The following is a 23079-nucleotide window of genomic DNA, read 5'->3' as shown; positions in this document are numbered from 1 at the left end:
TTCTGCAGTCGGTCATGCTGCTGTTGCACAGCCAGCGGCGGTACACCTTTGAGTATGACCACACGGACTACCTGATGTCTGTGACCATGCCCAGTATGGTGCGTCACAGCCTGCAGTCTATGCTGTCAGTGGGCTACTACAGGAACACCTACAGTCCTCCAGACAGCAGCGGAGCCTCTGTGATCCAGGACTACAGCCATGATGGCCGTCTGCTCCAGACTCTGTACCTGGGCACGGGCCGCCGTATCCTCTACCGATACACCCGCCAGTCCCGCCTGGCAGAGATCCTGTACGACACCACCTTAGTCACCTACACCTACGAGGAGACCTCCGGGGGGGTAAAGACCATCCACCTCATGAACCAGGGCTTCATGTGCACCATCCGCTACAGACAGACAGGTACCTCAATACAGACCAACCTTCTAGCTAACTGGATGGGGAATAGCATGTAATGACTATACAAACGAAGACAAGCCGGTTAAACCTCAGTAATAAAGTATGATCCTCACATAACAAAAAGAAGATGATAAGATGGATTCTAAATGATTGGGATGCCATAAAGGAGCTTATTGATTTTAATAATGGAATGTATTATGACAGGTTAATGTAAGAAATAAAACCACAAATGGTTGTGCCTCTGCAGGAGTTTAAGACAATAAGCCATATAAGCTATATTAGATGAGGAGGCCTTTAGGCATAGCTGAAGATGATCCTTCATTGTGAGCTTTAATCACTATAAGCAATTCTGATAATGCTTTATGTCAGACTAGACTTAAAGTTTGACATATAAGTCTGCTTTGAGAGATTGAGTATACCATCATGAAATACACTATTAGCACCTCTTGAAATATATCCTCTGGCATATGGCCCCAATAATTAACCCATGAGAATGATATATCCTATTCAGTCTGCTAAGTTTAAATCTATTTTTGGGAGCAAAATCCATGAATGTCTCCAGAACTCAGTAGGGATTTGAAATCCCTATAAAGCCAATGTGGAATGGCACACTGATTATATAGGGCACCAAATCAGAACCCATTCTGAAGAGATGGAGATTGGGAGTGCTGCTGTGCACTGATGAGCAATTTCCTCAGCTTCACAGACTTCTATTCTGTCCTTTTTTTAGATGTACATGTCTCGCTGTTGGGGGTCACCAGACTCTGCCAGTCTCTCCCAGTCTCCATGCTAGGCCCCCTGCACAAATCCACCTCGATTTCCTTCTAACGAATTGACGTGAACATGTTCTTAATAGCATCCCAGGTCCTCCACTGGCTGGCCACAATAAGTCTGATTTGAAGCTGAAATAAGCAATCAGGGACAGCAGAGAGAGAGGGATGATGGTAGACGAGAGCATGAATGAGAATCCTTGAGAATATATAGCCTGGCTGGTTGATTTGGCTGGCTCAATTATGGACTTTTACATGCTGGTTTTGATATGGTGTACACTACATTGCCAAAAGTAGGTGGACACCCCTTCAAATTAGTTGATTCGGCTATTTCAGCCACACCCGTTGCTGACAGGTGTATAAATCGAGCACACAGCCATGCAATCTCCATAGACGGACATTGGCAGTAGAATGGCCTGTACTGAAGAGCTCAGTGACTTTCAACGTGGCATCTTCGTAGGATGTCACCTTTCCAACAAGTCAGTTCATCAAATTTGTGCCATGTTAGAGCTGCCCCAGTCAGCTGTAAGCGATGTTATTGTGAAGTGGAAACGTCTAGGAGCAACAATGACTCAGCCGCGAAGTGGTAGGCCACACAAGCTCACAGAACGTGAACGCCGAGTGCTGAAACAGAGCGTAAAAATTGTCTGTCGGTTGCAACACTCACTACCGAGTTCCAAACTGCCTCTGGAAGCAACGTCAGTCAGCAAGCAACGTCAGTGTAAAGCTCGCCGCCATTGGACTCTCGAGCAGTGGAAACGCTTTGAATCACCCTTCACCTTCTGGCAGTACGATGGATGAATCTAGGTTTGGCAGACGCCAGGATAACGCTACCTGCAACAATGCATAGTGCCAACTGTAAAGTTTGGTGGAGGAGGAATAATGGTCTGGGGCTGTTTTTCATGGTTCAGGCTAGGCACCTTAGTTCCAGTGAAGGAAAATCTTAACGCTACAGCATACAATGACATTATAGACGATTCTGTGCTTCCAACTACGTGGCAACAGTTTGGGGAAGGCCCTTTCCTGTTTCAGCATGACAATGCCCCCATGCACAAAGCGAGGTCCATACAGAAATGGTTCGTCGAGATCAGTGTGGAAGAACTTGACTGGCCTGCACAGAGCCCTGACCTCAACCCCATTGAACACCTTTGGGATGAATTGGAACACTGACTGCGAGCCAGGCCTAATCGCCCAATGTCAGTGCCCGACCTCACTAATGCTCTTGTGGCTGAATGGAAGCAAGTCCCTGCAGCAATTTTCCAACATTTAGTGGAAAGCCTTCCCAGAAGAGTGGAGGCTGTTATAGCAGCAAAGGGGGGACCAACTCCATATTATTGCCCATGATTTTGGAATGAGATGTTTGACGAGCAGGTGTCCACATACTTTTGATAATGTTGTTGTATGTACTGTATACCTTCATTAAAACGAATTGCTTATATTTCACTTACTTTGATGTTATATATATTACACACTTTATCACTTCAATAGTGTAGATAACAATTAATTAACCTTGTGCACACCTACACTAAGTATCAGACTGTAGGCCTTTTTTTGTTGCTCTGTGAGTTCCTGAGCAGCTTTGAGATCCAAATGAAGGTATTGAGCATGCTGTTAGAGGCCTTTACAGAGCTGACTGGGAGAATGAATAAGCCCACATTAATTAACTGCCATTCAATTGCTTCGTCATTCAATCTGCAATTTCAAGCATGACAGGTCAACAGCCTCCAACTTAATTTGCAGTCACATAATACTATCACCATGTAATATTCATCTCCTAAGGACAGAAGTAATTAAAATGTCTTTCATTCTGCTTTAGTTAGTTCAGTCTAAGCAATACTTTGTGCAACCCATATAGGTGTGAACAAAGCAGTTTGATAACCTGGATTAGTATTGGTAGTCTTCAGGCATCTCTGCTCTGCTATTGATGATATGTATGGCTTCAAACTTTGAAGAGCTGCTAGAGTCATGAACATACATTTTATAATTACTCAGATATGACGTTTCATTGTTTTTTAACGGATAATGGTGATTATTCTCCCCACAGGTCCTCTGGTTGGGAGACAGATCTACAGGTTTAGTGTGGAGGGCCTGGTGAATGCCAGATTTGACTACAGCTATAATAACTTCCGGGTCACCAGCATGCAGGCCATGATTAATGAAACCCCTCTTCCCATTGACCTTTACCGTTATGTTGATGTGTCAGGAAGAATTGAACAGTTTGGGAAATTCAGTGTCATAAACTATGACCTCAATCAAGTGATCACTACACACATCATGAAGCACACTAAGATATTTAATGCCAACGGACAAGTGATCGAGGTCCAGTACGAGATCCTGAAGTCTATTGCCTACTGGATGACAGTGCAGTATGACAACATGGGCCGCATCACTATCTGTGACATCAGGATTGGTGTGGATAACAATATAACACGCTACTCATACGAGTATGATGCTGATAGTCAGCTCCAGGCTGTGTCTGTGAATGATAGGCCACAGTGGCGCTATAGTTACGACCTCAACGGCAACATTAATTTACTGAGTCATGGCAACAGTGCCAGACTAACGCCGCTGCGCTACGACTTACGAGACCGCATAACACGACTCGGAGAAATTCAGTACAAAATGGATGAAGATGGCTTTCTTCGCCTGCGGGGCAATGTCATGTTTGATTACAACTCCAACGGGCTGCTTGCCAAAGCGTTTGACAAAGTGTCAGAGAGGAGTGTTCACTACCGCTATGACGGTCTGGGCAGGCGGGTGGCCAGCAGGACCAGTGACGGCCAGCAGCTGCAGTACTTCTATGCCGACCTGACCAAACCCACCAGGGTGACCCACATGTACAACCACTCCAGCTCTGAGATCACCTCGCTCTACTACGACCTGCAGGGACACCTCATCGCCATGGAGCTGAGCAGTGGGGAGGAGTACTACGTAGCCTGTGATAACTCTGGCACGCCACTGGCCATCTTCAGCAGCCAAGGACACATAGTCAAGGAGATGCTCTACACCCCTTACGGAGACATCTACCAAGACTCAAACCCTTCCTTTCTGCTGATCATCGGGTTCCAGGGCGGTCTCTATGACGCGCTGACCAAGCTGGTCCACCTGGGGAGGAGGGACTATGATGTGGTGGCTGGGAGGTGGACCACTCCCAACCATAACCTGTGGACGGAGCTCAGCATCAACCCCAAGCCTTTCAACCTCTACTCCTTCAAAAACAACTACCCGGTTGCAGAGTTACAGGATGTCACCAAGTTCACTACAGGTAAGATTAATGTTGATGAGATCCACTATATGTTCCTTAGGAGAWATACACTGCGTGCATAATTATTAGGCAAATTATATTCCTCAGGATTACTTTTATTGTTGAACAAACACAATGCTCTCAGTCGATCCAAAATGTTATTGAACCTCAAACCTGAATGTTTAACAAAGGAAAAGTGAGTTTTGTCTTTCTCTGGGGAATATATAAGTGTGCACAATTATTAGGCAACTAAATTACAAAAATAATTTCTCCCAACTCACTTGTTAATTCTCAATTTTTTTGAGTAAGTGTAACAAATAAGTAACACAAAATGACAATTAAATAACATTTTTGGCCTTTCAAAAATATTCAGTGACCAATATAGCCAGCCTTCTTTTAAATAACTGCCATGAGCCTTCCATCCATGGAGTCTGTCAGTTTCTTGATCTGTTTCATGATCAACTTTCGCTGAAGCAGCAACCACAGCCTCCCAAATGCTGTTAAGAGGTGTATTGTCTTCCCTCACTGTAAATCTCACGTTTGAGAAGGGCCCACAAGTTCTCAATAGGATTTAAGTCAGGTGAGGAAGGGGGCCAGGTCATTATTCTGGCATCTTTGAGGCCCTTGCTGGCAGGCCAAGCAGTGGAGTACTTGGATGGATGTGATGGAGCATTGTCCTGCATAAAGATCATGGCCTTCCTGAATGTTGAGGACTTCTTCCTGTACCACTGATTGAAGAAAGAATGTTCCAGAAACTGGCAGTAGGATGGGAGTTGAGTTTCAGTCCCATCTTCAACCCGAAAAGGTCCAACTACCTCATTCTTAATGATAGCAGCCCATACCAGTACCCCTCCTCCACCTTGCCTGACTCAAATTGGTGCCCTGTGTCCATTACTGATCCAGCCACGGGCCCATCCATCTGGTCCATCAAGAGTCACCCTCATTTCATCTGTCCATAAAACCTTTAAAAAATCTGTCTTCAGGTATTTTTTGCCCAATCTTGACGCTTCAACTTGTGAATCTTATTCAGTGGTGGTCGTGTTTCAGCCTTCTTGACGTTGGCCATATCTCTGAGCACTTGACACCTTGTACTTCTGGACACTCCAGGTAGGTTGCAGTTCTGGAATATGGTGGCACTGGAGGATAATGGGTTCCTGGTAGCTTGACGTTTAAGTCTTTTGCAGTTAATTTTCTTCTCCATGCGTTTTTTGCGCCCCGGGTGACTATTCGCAACAAAACGTTTGATTGTCTTGTGGTCACGCCTCAATAGTTTAGGTATTTGAAGAGTGTTGCGTCCCTCTGAAAGGCATTTTACAATTTTAAACTTTTCAGTCTCAGTTAAATCTCTTTTTTGACCCATTTTACCTGAGATAATGAAGCTGCCTAATAATTATGCACACCTTGATATAAGCTGTTATTCACTTTCGCTTTCGCATTACACAAATACATATCACCTGAAAATGATTGCATCCAATAAGCATTCAAGTTGATATGGTTTGGAGTTGGAAAATGTGCATAGAAATAATGATAAGAACAGAATACTCACTTTTCTAATAATTGTTCACGCAGTGTAGACAGATATTTAGACAAGATGGTTTCAATTGTGTTGCATGACAAAAGCTCAAATCCAATGTCCTGTCATTGACTCCTCGAAACCTTCTGTCTCCAGACATCAGCAGTTGGTTGCAACTGTTTGGGTTCCAGCTCCACAACGTTGTCCCTGGTTACCCCAAGCCGGAGGTGGAGAGCATGGAGCAAACCTATGAAATGATGAAGACTCAAACCAAGACACAAGACTGGGACCCTAGCAAGGTGAGCTAAACCTAGACTAGGCCTAGTCTAACAGAGCCTAATCTCCAGCCATGTATGGTCCTTAGATATTAGATGACCTGAAAATCCTTATTATCATTAGATAACCATCCCATGTGTGTTTGTCTGCCAGGTTCTGTTGGGTATCCAGTGTGAGCTGCAGAAACACCTAAAGAACTTCATCTCTCTGGACCGACTGCCTATGAGTAAGGTGACTGGTCAGCTGGGGGCGTGGCATGGCCGGAGGCCCCGCTTCTCTGCCATCTCCTCCATCTTTGGAAAGGGTGTCAAGTTCGCCATCAGAGATAATGTTGTCACCACCGAAATCATTGGGGTTGCAAGTGAGGACAGCCGGCGTGTGGCAGCAGTCCTAAACCACGCGCTCTACCTATCCGGCCTGCACTTCACGGTGAACGGTCTGGACACTCACTACTTTGTCAAGCCCGGCCTGCTGGAGGGGGACCTGGGAGTGGTTGGCCACAACGGAGCGGGTCGCGTCCTGGAGAACGGCGTCAACGTGACCGTGTCCCAGATGACGACAGTGGTGGATGGGAGGACTAGGCGCTTCGCTGACATCCAGATGCAGCACGGGACTCTGTGCTTCAACATCCGCTACGGGGCCACAGAGGAAGAGGAGAGGGAGCATGTGCTGGAGGTGGCCCGGCAGAGGGCGGTGGAGCAGGCCTGGGTCATCGAGCAGAGGAGGCTGGAGGAAGGAGAGGAGGGCTCCAGGCTCTGGACAGAAGGAGAGAGGCAGCAGTTGCTCACCACTGGACAGGTTCCCGGCTATGACGGCTACTTCGTGCTCCCCGTGGAGCAGTACCTGGAGCTCTCTGACAGTGCCAACAACATTCACTTCATGAGGCAAAGTGAAATAGGGAGGAGGTAACAGCGGCATCGTGCTTCACTACTGCCGTGGGTTCCCCTTCACCAAAGACAGTCTGTTTTTAGACACAATGATTTGTTGTACCGTTTTTTCTAGAATGATGACGATAAATATACAAAAAAAAGACAACTGCCTTTAAGTGACAAATGATGGTATTTTGTTTCACCTGTGTTCTGATTGTTTTGTTTCTTCTGAGAATTAATTGATCATTTGAAACTCTTGACGGTCTTTCATTTTGGAGTTACTTGGCTAGCTTATGTAATTTGACCTACTTTGTAAGCTGTTAGATATGCTGAATCTGAGATGACAGACTCCGTATCAAGTTCATTACCATATAATTAATCTTTATACATACTGTATCTATAACAGTGTAGTGAATTGCTGTCATTTCAGTTTATACAGTGCATATCTGTCTGCGATCTCTTGAGAAATGGCAGTGACAGCTACTGTCTTCGTTTGTGACTATGAGACTCACTGGCATCGGGAATTTTGCTGCTTTCTGCGTATTTAAAGTTCTGGTGGTACAATGGAGTAGATTGTGTGGGTTTAGACACATGACATTGTATATAGCAAGTGCTTTAGCGAGATACAAGTGCTTAACTTAATAATGTGTTGTTACTGATTATTAATCGTTAATCCTATCAATAGAATTGATCACTGGAGTTACACAGAGCAACAGGAAAAAGTATTCATGCTGAAAACCTGTACAGTACAGTTTACTTTTTTACAAATTGCTTATTGTAAAATATCATGTATTATCTGGGTGGAGCTTGTGCCTTTCTGCTCTTAAAAAAACTTTGAAGGATGACAATTTAATCAAAACATCTCCTTCCATACCATGAAAAGTGTTATTATTTATGTACTGGACTAGAATCCTTATGGACTGGAGCTTGCAGGGCAGACTATAGTGCCCTATGCAAAGTGCTAAATCATAGTGTAAATGTTACAGAAAACCTCATATTGTAATTCACAGATATTACATTCATTGTACCTTAATATTCTGATGCCATTACAAGGCACTCCTTCCCAGTCCCTGATCAGTTATATCTGAGCTAGCAAGTCAATTGGCAGACAGTGCAGTAGATAAGTCTCTGCCGCCAATGTGAAATCCAAACGTCACAAATTAGTTGTGTAAGAATTGTACTGAAACGATGATACGTTTGTAAAGAATGTCCATACATCTAGGAGAAGGCCCATTTACAGTTATCAAGTGGGTAGTATAGACTTTACATATCAGAACAGGGTGAAAAGCAGAAAGAGAATAGAACAAATTCACAGTGGGTAGCTTACAAGAGTCTGACTGTGCACTAGTTACGGGTCAAATGTAGTGAATGTGGAGGAGGATTTTTCTAAGAGAAATGCACACATTGAGTAGCTGTTTAAAACAGATAAAACGGTCTGGAAACATCCATTTTTTTTAAATATTTACTCAACATGTATTTTGTCTGTSCTTAATTTACTACAACAAAGTCACATTGTGTTTCAGCATGTCATTCTTCTGTAAAAAGATTGCAAGTACTGTATGCCGTATGCCTCGGCGTCTAGTATTCCACCAAAAATGTGAGGAAATTAGATGTGCATAACATTTCACCATCTTCACAACAGCTGAAATATTTTGAATGCAGCCCCAATTAAACAAGCCTTAGTTAATCAATAGTTTACTCAGTCCTTTGAAACATCTAAGAATCCTCATTATTTCCTATTTCCAAAGACAAACTTTCAAGTCTGGGATGATATTGAACTATTTATTATTTATACATTTTTGGCTCAGAGTATGACCTGTTTGGAGCTGGAGAAGAAGGATTGAAAAAGTGAAAGGTTGTCCAGTTATCCACCCTCACACATTACCCATATCCACAATTTGGTTGTATTGTTAAGGATTTTTTATAATTGGGATGTGTATGGTTTGTGTACTGACATTTGTTTTCCATGCTTCTCATACAGAAATGAAACATTAACACTGTGGAAAAAGGCTGAACCTAAAGCATGGAGTACAAAGACAAACACCCTATATTCTGATAATCACTTTAATACTGTCCAGTTCATCAAAAATATAATTCTGTGCAACCGTATCTGTTGTTTTTTTACTTTAATTCTCATTGGGTTGTATTGCAAAAATGAATTGTATAAAATATAGGCTATATGGTATACTATATAACATATTTTGGGTAAATTAATTGATAGTACTCCATATAATTAATAATGCTCTGCCCATTGGTGTTCATATTGATGATACTGTCTCAGTTGGGTAACTCCGAGAGCAAAGACTTTGCCAAGATACATTTGTATGGTATGAAAACACTGATATCGCTTGATTGCATTTTCTACTCTGGGCTTTGACCAAGAGGCATGCATTTTCTGCAAGTGCTCCAGGAAGTGGGTGTAAATAATGAGAAGAAGTTAATATATTGGGTGTGGAAAGTTCATATTTAAAACAAGGTACTTTGAAGGTTTGACTTTTAATAAATAAATGTGCAAATTCTTTATCCATATGTTTTGATGTTGTTTCTTTCATTGTATTATGAAATAATATGAGTGTATTCAGTGGTTTAAATTGATAGCTGTACCATGAAAATAATCAAACACAGAAATTGTTTAAATTGAATCGTTTCACCGTTTTATATATATATTGTTGTCAAAGTTTGTATCTTTGAAGAGGAGCCATCATCTCATAGGTACTGCTGGTCAGTGTTAGTGTGTTGGTTTTCCACAGGGTAGAGGAGGGGCATCGTCAGATGGATTTCCAAAGGCAGCTATCAGATTCCTTATCGTCCCGAATAATCGTGTCTGTACTCTACACTCCGTCTGAAACACAGAAACGCCTTATCTGTTCATTCAGTTCAAGTCAGGATAATTTGCTATTTCCAAAATAACTATGAGGTTTTGTCACTAATACCACATTAACGTGTTAGAATTTTGTATATTCTGTAGCGTTTTGAGGCCATACCTCCTAAGGGACGTGCTTTCTATAATTGGAATGTAAGAAAATGTGTATGAATGTACAGTATATTGTTGTAATTCATGTGTTCCCATGTGGTAATCTACTGCTAACCAATGGATATTGATATCATGTTTATTATTTCTCTTTTCTCATCTCAACTTTCCAGGACCCCTCCTTGATTTGGAACACTGTAGGTATAGACATCTTTGCATCTTTCAGTGAAAATAGCTGAAAAATATGATAACAGCAATTCAATGAAAAGTGATTAAGTGTAATCGTACTGTACAGTACATTACAGTCCAATATTTATGGTATTCGGTAGTCTGTGTAAATTGGACTCAAATTAAATGGAACAACCCGTCTGTATGAGCATGAATCAGAAAGATGGAAACACAGGTGCGTATTTGTCATACAAAAAGGCATGTCATATCATCCATCTGTTGTTTTCATTCTGTAAAGTTGTTATCCCCGCCTTGCTGAGAAATGATGCGTTTTCGTCACAACAGCATTGATGCAAATGTGAATTTATAGCTAAAGTCAATCAAAATGGCAATAACTAAACCTACGATGGATCAACAATACTGTTCAAGTACTCACAGAACACATAGGCAGTAGGTATTGGCCTCACTCTCACTGTCTCGGAGTAGATGGCTCCCATCTTTCCCCACTGCAMCCAGGATCCTCTCAGTAGTGGCCTTGCTGATAGCTCCATGGTAAACAGACACATGCTCTATCACACTGAATGAAGCATGCCATCACTATGAATGGTTGTTACTGCATTGTCTGAACTAGAAGCACAAGCATTTCGCTACACTCGCATTAACATCTGCTAACCATGTGTATGTGACAAATAAGATTTGATTTGAACAGCACTGACACACAATCGGTATGGTAGTATTTACAGTACGGTAGCATCTACAGGAAATGATATATTCTAAGAGGAAAGAAAAGATCACACATAGGCTTACAGATGTAGGATCTTAATTTGAGCCAGTTTGCTACAGCAGGAAAATAATCCTGCAGCAACAGGAAATGTGAATTCTAATTCATGAAAAGAAGATTGCAGGGGTTGACACATTTTTWGAAAGGGAAAATCAATCTGAAATTTCAAAGTGGAAATTACAAACTTCAGAAGCCTTCTTAAACCTCAAATATGTCCAATACACTATACATTCTCATGCAACACGGTGATCCAATTAAGATCCTACATCTGTACTCTCTGGTCATTAGGAAAACACTTCAGGAAACAGTATTGAAGTACAGTACCAGTATTTACATGAACGTCACCTTGATTTGTTTTTCACTATTCTGTTCATTGTAATATTCAGACCATATTAGTTGATAATATGATGGGTCTGGATGAGTTTTAATAACTAAAACTACAATTTGAAGTAAAAACTACGCAATTATCAATCAGAGAGAATTCCTTTGCACCTGCAGTTATCAAACCCAGCCACARAGTGGCAGTAGAACTGCCTATATCAATGCTTGTTACTCAGTCTATGTCCTTGTCTCCATTACTGTTGCAAACAGAAATGTCAGGAGAAAAAAAACAGCAAGTTTTGATTGTATGACAAACAATCAAATGCATGTTCAAATTGCTACAATGTGATGAAAACTCAACTCCTGGCTTTCCCATGTTCAACTTGAGCATGGCCGCAACTGAATATATGTTTTGTTTTCACACTAAGAAGACTACCATTACTGTCTGGCTTTCATTATTCTGTTATATCAAATGAAGAGTGACTGGAAAACATATAATTCATAGCATATCTTGATAAGGGTTGTACATTTGACACAATACAATGTTAATTATGGTTCAAGAGACACAAATGATACAGTTGACAGTAGATGTTTGCATGAACCTTTTCTTGCCGTTTAGAAGGCTCTGTGTTCATTGACATTTCTGTTACTTATATACAATAAAAACAACATACACATATTACATTATTGTAACTAGTACAAAGGCACATACACTGTAGTTGTATATTTCACACACTTATTATCACAGTGACCTGTGTATCTCAGAAAACATGACAGGTTTACCCAGCACATATACTGTAGATTTGGTGATATAATATCCCTTCCCCCTAACATGAGCTTGGTGGCATGGGATGTTAAACTGACATTTAAATCTATGTTTATATTCCCTCTGTCCAGCCTGCAGGTTGTCCCTAATTAGGAGTAGATAGGGGGGTTAACGTCCCCTGGAGACTAGGCCTGGGGGTCAGTCAGGATCCCCGGTGTCAACTGTTACACATCTGACAGACAGGCCTCTCATAGTCCTGCCATGTAACCTCCCTAGACTAGGGGCCCCTACTGTGTTGGTCCAGAGTCTCCAGTGGCCCTGTGTCCTTGAGGTCGCTGAGCTTCCTGGAGAAGGAGCTGAGCCTGGTGCTGATGGAGTCTCTCTTTTGGGACAGCCTGGGAGCCTTCTCCTCGTACAGCCGCCACAGCTGCTCCCGGAAGTGGTTCCCCACAAAGCAGTAGAGGAAAGGGTTGATGGCGCTGTTGGAGAAGCCCAGGCATAGGGTGAAGGGCATCAGGGTAATGATGGCCTGGCGCACCCAACAGCTGTGCATCACCCCCAGGGTGCTCAGGACGTCCAGGAAGGTCAGCACGTGGAAGGGGAACCAGCAGACGAAGAAAGCCAGCACCACAGCCACCACCATCTTCATTACGCGGTCCAGGTTGCTGGAACTCTTGTCCAGGCTGGGCTGTCCCCCCAGGAGGTGCTTCCCGATGCGGCAGTAGCAGCTGGCGATGACTGTGAAAGGCACCAAGAAGGCCAGGATGTTCTTGGTCAGGGCCAGGCCTGGGAACCAGTAGGGCTGGGTAGGTGGGTAGATGAGGACGCAGGCCGTGACCCCCAGCTCCTTCAGGTGGTARGTGTCTCGGAAGGCCATGGTGGGGATGGTCATGAGGCCGGCGATGGTCCAGATCACACCGCTGACCACTCGCGCCCGACACAGGTTCCTGCTGCACTGAGACTGGAGGGGATAGACAATGGCTCTGTATCGGTCCACACTCATACAGGTGATGAAGTAGATGCTGGCATAGACGTTCAGGGAGAGGAGGCAGCCACACAGCTTACACATCAGCCCACCAAACATCCAGTTGTAGTCAAAGGAGTAGTAGACTGCCCAGAAAGGCAGGCTGATCAGGAACAACAGATCTGAGAGGGCCAAGTTTACAATGTAAGTGTTGGCCACTGTTTTACGGTTGGACTTTTGACATAACACGAACACCACCAAGATATTGCCCACGAAACCAAGGACAAAGATGACACTGTAGATGGTGGGGATCAGCTTGTTCTGATGCAGCGAGGGGGAGATGGAATCACATGAGGAAGAATTGATCATTAGATCTTCTGACGAGTTGGTGGCCATTGAGAGGTTAGAGTGTGTCGATGCCATGGGTACTCTGTGTCCGTGATTGCTTTTACAGCCAACTCCCACTAAGGCCTGTAAGATTAACATAAAATCAGCAACATTTTAAATTAGAGAAACAAAGTCTCCTAACAAAATCAAATATCTGTAACCTAAAATACATGCACTAGTTGCAATAAGTTTTGTAACTAAAACACAATGAGACAGTTTTGGCAAGCATGGTAAGAAATTGCTCAATGTTAGTAGACACATACAGGGTGGGCCAACTGAAGAATGAGGTGTTCTCAGCCAAGACTGAATATATTACATTCTGATGACAGCCAAATATTTTTGTGATAATAGCCGTATGTAAAATAATCGTATTATAGGGGGTTATTCTGTATTTTTCTAGCCCCTCTAACAGCAGATGTAAGAATCCCCAAACACTTTTCATTGTCATTTTGTCCTGAACCTAATGGAAAAAGAAATGCATTTGTACAGCCCATTTGGGACWTGCTATTTGGACTGCGTTGTTTTGAGAATATGTATTGGATAGTCCTCCTCTGTGCAGGCTCCAGGCTGGAGTCCATCTGGATAGTGTTAAATAGGAGGAGACAGAAGGAACATGTGGTTGGTTGTTTTAGAGGGCTCTGGGGGTTCTAGGGTTGGACATAATCCCCTCTCCAGTGTCCCTTTGCATGAGAAACTCCCCTACATGCAGTARTCTATGCCAATGGTTCCCAAACTGTGAGGAACTCAGTCCGGCTTTAAAATCACTCTTGAAAGTTGTAATAGTAGAATGCACAAGGTCCAATTTTGAAACTAGGTAGTGATTCATCAGTTCCTCTTGTCATGTCAGTCATTGCATACCTTATAGAGCTATTTATAACTTGTCAGAAATGTCCAGAACAACTAGACCATGTCAGCTAACGTTTTTTTATTTAGGTTTTTTAACCCATAGATTTTGTTGTAATTTTTTGGTCACTCTAACACATGAATACACATTGGACATGGCAAAATGTATAGAATTGCACGAAAATGTGCGTTAAAACTACTCAATTTTCTTTGCACCCCATTACAAAATGTGTAGAATTGCAGGAAATAAGCTTTAAACCTGCCAAATTCTGTCCACCAACAAGAGGGGGGTGAACAGTTTGTGTCATAAACAGTGCTTGTGCCCATAGAAATAGACGTGGCGCACGCAGAGGGTACGCGGGATGTTCCCCAATGCTGGAAGGGGGTCCCCAAGTGAAAAAGTTTAGGAACCCCTGGTCTAAGCAACCAGCAGCACATGCAGTATAGAAAAGTAATGCACGTTGCATAGCATGGTGACTGGCTGGCTGGCTGCTGCGATCCCTCAGGAGATCTTTTAACATCTTCCTTATTATAAAAAAACATTTTGTATTTGAAAGTGTGATAAAAGTAGAGCAACATTAATAAGGTGATTTGGATGGATTTTCATTACCTTTATTCTATCTGAAAGTATTGTACATGTATGTAATATATTTACATTTATATCTCAATATTTATTACATACGTAATACACTGAGTGTACAAAACATTAGGAACACCWTCCTAATATTGAGTTACACCCACTTTTGCTCTCAGAACAGCCTCAATTCGTCGGGACATGGACTCTACAAGGTGTTGAAAGYGTTCCACACGGATGCTGGCTCATGTTGACTCCAATGCTTCCCACAGTTGTGTCAAGTTGGCTGGATGTCCTTTGGGTGATGGACCRTTCTTGATACAAACGGGAAACTGTTGAGAGTGGAAAAACCCAGCAGCGTTGCAGTTCTTGAGGCACTCAAACCGGTGTGCCTGGCACCTACTACCACACCCCGTTCAAAAGGCACTTAAATCTTTTGTCTTGCCCATTCACCCTCTGAATGGCACACACACACAATCCATGTAAAAAAAAAAAACATTCTTTAACCTGTCCTCCCCTTCATCTACACTGATTGAAGTGGATTTAACAGGTGACATCAATAAGGGGTAATAAATAATAGCTTTCACCTGGTCAGTCTATGTCATGGAAAGAGCAGGTGTTCCTAATGTTTTGTACACTGAGTGTCAATTGAAACTAATATAATTGGAGGTACTGTAGATTCAATTTATCACCACATATAAATAATTAGTCACATTGTGTATAGAAAATCGAATACTTTCGGTGTGTTATGTATCATTAGTTTTACATATTGAAAATCATTAATGGATGTTATATAAGTAATATCACAGTTCTACTGTATCAACTTTAGTGTGACAAAACGTTCTAGCAATATGTTAAACTTTTAAACCTGTGAAAGGAGTTCTTAACAGAGTAGTTCAGCTCTTGAAATTGAGAAAAACACTCAAATATTCTCTGTAGGGTTATTTTAAAATACTCTGCACTAATAATGAGGCTAATAACAGAGACTTAAAGTATAATAGAGAGCATCATTTTGAATACTGATTACATACAAGTTTCCTCTGCAATGAAATTAGAATGTACAATTTTAATTAATCCCTTTGATATAATTACACTTTCTTTCAAGATAACATAAAAATGACTATTTAAAAATCTCAAAGCCACTATAATGTTCACAAAGTCGATTTACCTTATATCTTCTCCTGTTCAGTGAAAGTTAGTCCCGTGATGTGTTTGCCTGAACACTGGCTGTATGAAGACTTGGTTCTGTGGTTTTTATGTCCTGGCCCATAGGGAGTCATCCATGTCTATGAAAGAGGAACTTGACCACATGCCAGCATTATGGGCCAGGCCAGTCATTCGTCACTCCTCTATGTCCCGCTCCCCTCATAAAAACAAGCTGACGTCTAGAGACATAGTACAGGGGTACTTAAAGGTACAATCTGCAGTTACTACATACATTTTTGGACTTTTAAATTAATGATATAGACCCATTGATTCTTGAAGAATATAACTTATGAGCTTAGCTCCACTGTCGTACCCCATCAGAACCTAAAATATAAACTTGTTTTACTCCAATGTTTGCAAACAATGTAAATGTTAACAAACACTGTACAGCCTCAAATCATGATTAAAACTATACTTTTGATATCATGGATGGTCAGTCCTTCTATGCATAGCTCTGCCCATGAGTTTGGGAGGGGTTACATTTCTCCAGCCCCATGCCTCAGCTGTTTACCAAATCAGTGGTGGAGTGCCTACTTTGTTATTGTTCGAACTGCAGATTGCCCCTATAAATCACATGACATGGTTTTAGTTTGGATTAGCACCTCATACACAGGCTCAGTCCAAAACTCTTCTATCAGAGCTCAAGAGAATCTTATTGGGGGTGCAGAGTGGACGGTGAAAATGTCACACATTATATAAAAGAACAGTTAGAGCTGTTCTCCTCAACCTACAACATACACAACACCCCATGTGCTGCTGATTTGATTTCCCTAAAAGAGGCCAGTCCAGAATTGAACTGCATGATGAAGGATGACGTCAATTGCAAATCATCTTGATTGCTGTAAATCATCTTGATTGCTGTAAATCATATTGACTGCATCTTGAGTATTATGGTGTCAAAAGCTTAATAGAAATTACAGAAATTACAGCTCTGAAATTACAGAAAATTGAGCATTATGATTATTTGATTTGTAACAATACACAAGAACCCTCTCAAAGGTGAGCGGTGATTGGGTAAGGTGCTGCCAGACTAGATAACGTTGTGCGATCAGTAAGGAGATTAATCATCCAGGTCTACTGTTGAACAGTGTAGTGTGACAGCCTGGTCTCAAAGACTAGATGTAACATAGTATATGTAAATCCTGGACACTGAAATTAGTATGATTTGTTATGTGTGGTATGGTTACATAAAACAGAAGGTTACTTAAGGCAAAAATGAATGTAGGGTGTTTGGTCAGGGTGGATGGGCTTAAAACACGAACGTCTAGCAACCCCAAGGTCATCAATGACAATTTTATCTAATTAGCAACTTTTCAACTACTTACTTTTATTTAGCTCCTTTGCGACAACATAGCATGTTAACTAACCCTTTAACCCAACTCTTAACCTTACCCTTAACCCGTAGTCTAGCTAACGTTAGCCACCTAGCTAATGTTAGCATTAGCCACCTAGCTAACGTTAGCCATAAATTGTAATTTGTAACATATACATTTAGCAAATTATCATATTGTATGAATTACAATTCGTAACATCATACAAATTGTAATTCATAACATATACAACATGGATGATGAACATCCACAAATGAATACATACCATACCATAACATATTACACTAATTGGAGTGTCCCGGTTTACATTTACTATACTACATCTACCCATGAGTCCAGGTTGAGTGCGGTGGCTGAGGTATGGAGGGAGAGTAGTGACCTGGTGTCAGGGTAACAGGGAGGATATCTGTCCTGTAGATCTCATTACAGCCATCTCTCATTAGGATTAGGGAGGATGTAGACATTACTCACCTCCCTCTCAGCCAGCCAAGAGTCAACAAGTTCATGTTGCACTTCAAAGAGGATGGAATTCCAAACCTCCTCGTATGCATGAGAAACAAGCCGAGCCAGATGCAAGTGAGGTGGTGGTATCTTTAAATATCCAAGTAGCCTACTGAAGATTAGGTAGAAATTCTCAGAAAGATCCACATGTGGACCTAAATTATATGATAATCTGGCCTAAGGTTTTGCTACAGTAAACTGAGTGTGCACTACCAAAATATCCATGATGAAAAAGAAATCCTCTATTGCTTATGTAGCCACTACTCACTATGGGCCCAATTCAGACTTAGGAAAGGCGTACATTTCCTATGCAGTCAGACGTATGTGCTGTACACATTGCAGTACAACATCTTCACTGAGTCTTGCCCCGCTACTGAACGACAAGTGTAGTGTTTGTAACGCAAGATAGAAGACAGCCTGTCTCTCATTAGAGATTGCAAAATATTTACTTTTCATTCAAGACAGGATAAATGTATTGTTTCTGGTGATAATAAAACAGGTTTTGTTTAGTTACTTTTTCTTCAACTTGTTTCTCTAACTCTATAGCAAGTCAAACTAGCTTCGGTTGAAGATACCACTGTAGCTAGCAACCTCCACCTAATAATTATCATCAATAACAAACATAACTATCCCTATAACCTTAAAACGGGAGCCAACAGTCATAATATAATTGGCTTAACAGCCAATGTGTATAATTTAACATTACTATTAAAATAGTACTCTTTTTGGGAATGGGTAACTGTTTACAAGTTGCTAGCTATCCCATAAAGCCATCACCGAAAACCACATCTTTTCATATTTTTCGTTGGTTTGGTAACTTCCTGTTCTTTGACGGACTCTGGCTGGACTGAAGACGACACAAAATTTTGAAAATGTCAAAGTACGTAGTGTCCGTGAAGGGGGAATTCCACTTCGTTGTGGATGTCCCCATTGAAATGCACGACAAACAGAGTGCAACGTAACAGAATGCTTATGGGTAATGTGAACGAGGCTTTACCTTATTCAGTTGGGTAACTAATTTACAACTGCTAGGTCGCAGTTGTAAATGAGAACTTGTTCTCAACTGGCCTACCTGGTTAAATAAAGGTGAAATAAATCAAATAAAAATGGGCTTTGCAGGTGTGGTTCCCTTGCGCGTACAGAATACATTTCATTAAACTGGTGAAAACCCTCCCACTTGCTGGCCAACAGATTTTCTCGTGGAGTTTTCATTCAATAAGATTTTCAATATATTTATCTAAAGCCATCCCTTTAAATTTGGTGTACCTTTAATTAGAATTCTCAAAAGACACACTTTTTTACCTTAATTAAAGCAGGGAGTCACCATTGAGACAAGGGTCTCTTTCACAAGGGAACCCTGCATATACAATTTCATAAGAAACTCAAAAATCAACTATAACATAAAAAACAAGAAAAACACAGCACAACAAGAAAAACAATTACATTGCTCAGTAAGGTCCCCAATCAATATTTTGAATTGCCTCAGCGGCACAAGAACATCCAATTCTAATGGATTTTGTAGTTGGTTCCAGCAGAGGTGCTTCAAAAAAAATTGGATTTACATAGTTCGGTGTAGAACCGAGGAACCTCAAGAATTTGCCAACCTTGTGAACGGGTTTGGTATTTTGATTTTAACACCGAAGTTAGGTAAGTCAGAAGCTTGTRTAGTAGAGCTTCACAAACAAAAAGGGAATAATGAAGTGATATACGGGACTTTAATGAGGACCTGACAACTTTTTGATACAGGATRCAGTGGTGAGTATTAAAACTGTCATCTGTGATAAAGTGAAGGGCGCTATGGTAGACGTCTTCTAAAGCTTAAGGGTAGTAGCTGCTGCAATCTGGTAAATGGTATCACCATTGTGAAGAACTGTCAGGAAAGAAGACTATACAATCTGCTACCTGCTATTTAGGGAGAGCTTTTAACTAGCTCATCCGTATGTTTTTTAAACATTAAATCTTTGTCAATCCAAATGCCCAGATATTTATAGGCGGGAACTCGATCTATGGAAGTACCATCCAATGAATAAATATGTAGTTCATTAGAATTTTTTTTGCAAGAATTAGAGCACAACATACAGTATATTTAGTTTTGCCTGCATTAAGTACACGTTTTAAACCAACCAGGGCTTTCTGGAAGGCAACAGATTGCAGCTCTAACATAGCCTTGTCAACAGTTGGGGCAATGGCATACATAACAGTGTCGTCTGCATAAAGTTAACGGATAGACCAATAATATTTATATAAATAGTCAAAAGAACAGGTCCCAATACCGACCTCTGCGGTACACCTTTTGTAAAACTAGACTTGACACCATCAGAAATCAGGCATTGTGTCCTATCTGGCAGGTAATTCTCAAACCACTTGCAAGAAGCCTGATCCAGAAATATTTAAATCACCCTTTGAATGAGAATGTAATGTCGAAGGCCTTGGAAAGGTCTATAAATAAAGCTGCACAATGGTTTTTATGATCTAAGCAATTTAACACATCTAGAAACAATTTAACACATCTAGAAACAAGCATAGCAGCTGAAACGGTGCTATGTCCAGGTCTAAAACCAGACTGGTGCTCATTTAGAATAGAATGAGAAGTAAAACAAGTTCTTAGCTGAGAATTGGCCAGGGATTCTAAAACTTTGGAAAGGTGAGAAAACTACCCTCCAATTTCCAAGTTTTCTAAGTCAAAAGGATCTCCTCCTTTGTGTAGAGGGAGGACGTGCCGCTTTCCAGATCTTAGGGATAACACCAGAAACAATTGCCAAATTAAAATATAGGTTAATGATTCTGCAATAAGTGGGGCAGAAAGCTGCAGTAAGAAGGGATCAAGAGAATCAGCCCCTGAGGATTTTTTTACATGATTTTTAGCAAGGCATTTAGTACATCATAGATGAAATGAAAATAGAGCATGTGTATCTGGGAGTGCATCATTGTCTACAGTCTGTTTCAGGGTTTTTCTCAAAATGCATACTACCGTGCTCCGAGCACGCAACTTGGAGCACGGGAGGGTTGGAGTATAAGTCCAAATCAAAGTAGGCGAAACGTAGCACGGAGAGCACTTCTCGAATGCGTACTCCGTTTGAATGTATTTTGAAGCATGCATCGATGCAAGCTTCAACAGAAATCATGCAAAGAAATATGATGCAACCACATAAAAAATTACGCAACATTTCTTGAAATCAATGGCGGCCATTTTTTTAACTGAAGCGAGAGAAAATACACTTCAACTTTGGAATAAAGTGTTGCCTATCTCATATGTTGCCTGACTACGTTGATACGTTAATAAATACATTCTGTGTTAATTTTGGCATGTTTACCTATAGATCGCAAAACCATAATAAGTCAATAGGACTAACTGGCTACCTACAAGTACTGTTATCTAGCCAGATAGCCAAAGAATTGTTAGCTAGCTACCCACAAAAATGTACATCTACCCTGCATAACATTAGTTTTAGGTAATTTGTGCCAGTTTAACTAGCTGGCTAGCTAAATTATTACGATTCACATATCTAGCTGATAACTATGAAGTTAAACGTTTGCTTTGTGTATATCTTGTTTCATCTATTGTTGCCATTGTCCTTGCTGGAAGAAGGTTCAGTGAATGGGAAGGTGAAGCGTGAGGTAATACAGTAGGGAGTGAGTGCTTCTCAAATGTATTGTTTTATGCTTTCTCCACACTCTCGTCCTCACAAGAACGTACGCAAGAGAATGTGGTTGAAGAATGCACTCGGAGCATAAGAGTGTGGAGCACGATAGTACGCATATATAAAAAAAAAATCTGAATCACTCTACTGGAATTAGAGGAATTTCCAAAAACAATGTAAATACACTAATATTCATTGCCTTTTCAGCACCAATTTTGTAGATAAAAAAATACTGTATGATGTATATTATTCAGGGTTAGGAATGTATTTGTGAATAAAAAAAAAAAACTGTGTTGGAGAGCCTTTACGCACAAAATATATTGGTGAATCAAAAATACAGTGGTTTGATTCATCCTGAAAGTTGTCATATTCAATTGTTCAATCCAGATAATATTGGAAGGTGAGAAAAGTGTACAATAGGGGTTGAACAGTAGTCGTATAAAACTACCCTAATAACCCTCACTAATCATGGAAATGATGACAAAGTTCCAGTTGTCGTGAACCGTGCACCAGGCTCCAGGTTTAACCTCTCTGGGATATGTGGGACGCTAGCGTCCCACCTCGCCAACAGCCAGTGAAATTGCAGGGCGCCAAATTCAAACAACAGAAATCTCATAATTAAAATTCCTCAAACATACAAGTATTATACACCATTTTAAAGATAAACCTCTTGTTAATCCAGCCACAGTGTCTGATTTCAAAAAGGCTTTACGGCAAAAGCACACCATGCGATTATGTTAGGTCAGCGCCTAGCCACAGAAAACCATACAGCCATTTTCCAACCAAAGAGAGGTGTTACAAAAGTCAGAAATAGCGTTAAAATTAATCACTTACCTTTGATGATCTTCATCTGATGGCACTCCCAGGTCTCCATGTTAGACAATAAATGTTTGTTTTGTTCGATAAAGTTAATCTTCATGTCCAAATACCTCCTTTTTGTTTGCGCGTTTAGTCCAGTAATCCAAATGCACAAAGCGCGCTCACAAAGTCCAGACGAAAAGTAAAAAAAGTTCCATAATAGTTCGTAGAAACATGTCAAACGATGTATATAATCAATCTTTAGGATGTTTTTATCATAAATCTTCAATAATATTCCAACCAGACAATTCCTTTGCCATTAGAAAGGAAAGGGAACGGAGCTCGCGCTCACGGCCGCACGCGATAAACAACTCAAGGCTTTCAGCCAGACCACTGGTTGAAACAGCTCATATTCGCTCCCCTTTCACAGTAGAAGCCTGAAACAACTTTCTAGACTGTTGACATCTAGTGGAAGCCTTAGGAAGTGCAATCTGACCCCATAGACACAGTATATTGGATAGGCAATCACTTTAAAAAACTACAAACCTCAGATTTCCCACTTCCTGGTTGGATTTTTCTCAGGTTTTTGCCTGCCATATGAGTTATGTTATACTCACAGACATTATTTTAACAGTTTTGGAAACTTTAGAGTGTTTTCTATCCAAATATACTAATTATATGCATATTCTAGCTTCTGGGCCTGAGTAGCAGGCAGTTTACTCTGAACACCTTATTCATCCAAGCTATTCAATACTGCCC

The 23079-nt window shown here is 41.1% G+C and overlaps 2 protein-coding genes across 3 annotated transcripts in view; one reads left to right on the top strand and one right to left on the bottom strand.

The window, feature by feature from the left end:
* The window catches only part of LOC111950883 (teneurin-1-like), a 188960-nt gene extending 179369 nt beyond the window's left edge, over window positions 1-9591 (top strand). The window contains 4 exon segments of the mRNA XM_070434542.1: window positions 9-399; window positions 3211-4431; window positions 6080-6222; window positions 6353-9591. Of these exon segments, the coding sequence (XP_070290643.1) occupies window positions 9-399; window positions 3211-4431; window positions 6080-6222; window positions 6353-7108 (2511 nt within the window). The 3' untranslated portion in view covers window positions 7109-9591.
* A 569-nt stretch (window positions 9592-10160) lies between these two features.
* Window positions 10161-16156, bottom strand: agtr2 (angiotensin II receptor, type 2). 2 transcript variants are annotated; one of them, XM_070434543.1, is made up of 3 exons: window positions 16012-16156; window positions 15011-15175; window positions 10161-13510 (listed from the first exon to the last, which is right to left on the bottom strand). In XM_070434543.1, the coding sequence occupies exons 2-3, from the start codon at window positions 15044-15046 to the stop codon at window positions 12353-12355; spliced, it is 1194 nt and encodes a 397-aa protein (XP_070290644.1). In that variant the 5' UTR covers window positions 15047-15175; window positions 16012-16156; the 3' UTR covers window positions 10161-12352. The 2 variants fall into 2 exon arrangements, with proteins under 2 accessions (XP_070290644.1, XP_023824569.1); XM_023968801.1 differs by lacking the exon at window positions 15011-15175 and having other exon boundaries at window positions 16012-16153.
* Window positions 16157-23079: the final 6923 nt, after the last annotated feature.

This window comes from Salvelinus sp. IW2-2015, linkage group LG23 (genome assembly GCF_002910315.2).
Source record: "Salvelinus sp. IW2-2015 linkage group LG23, ASM291031v2, whole genome shotgun sequence".
NCBI lineage: Eukaryota > Metazoa > Chordata > Actinopteri > Salmoniformes > Salmonidae > Salvelinus > Salvelinus sp. IW2-2015.
The sequence above is the reverse complement of the archived record's forward strand: the minus strand, read 5'-3'. Positions and strand labels throughout refer to the sequence as shown.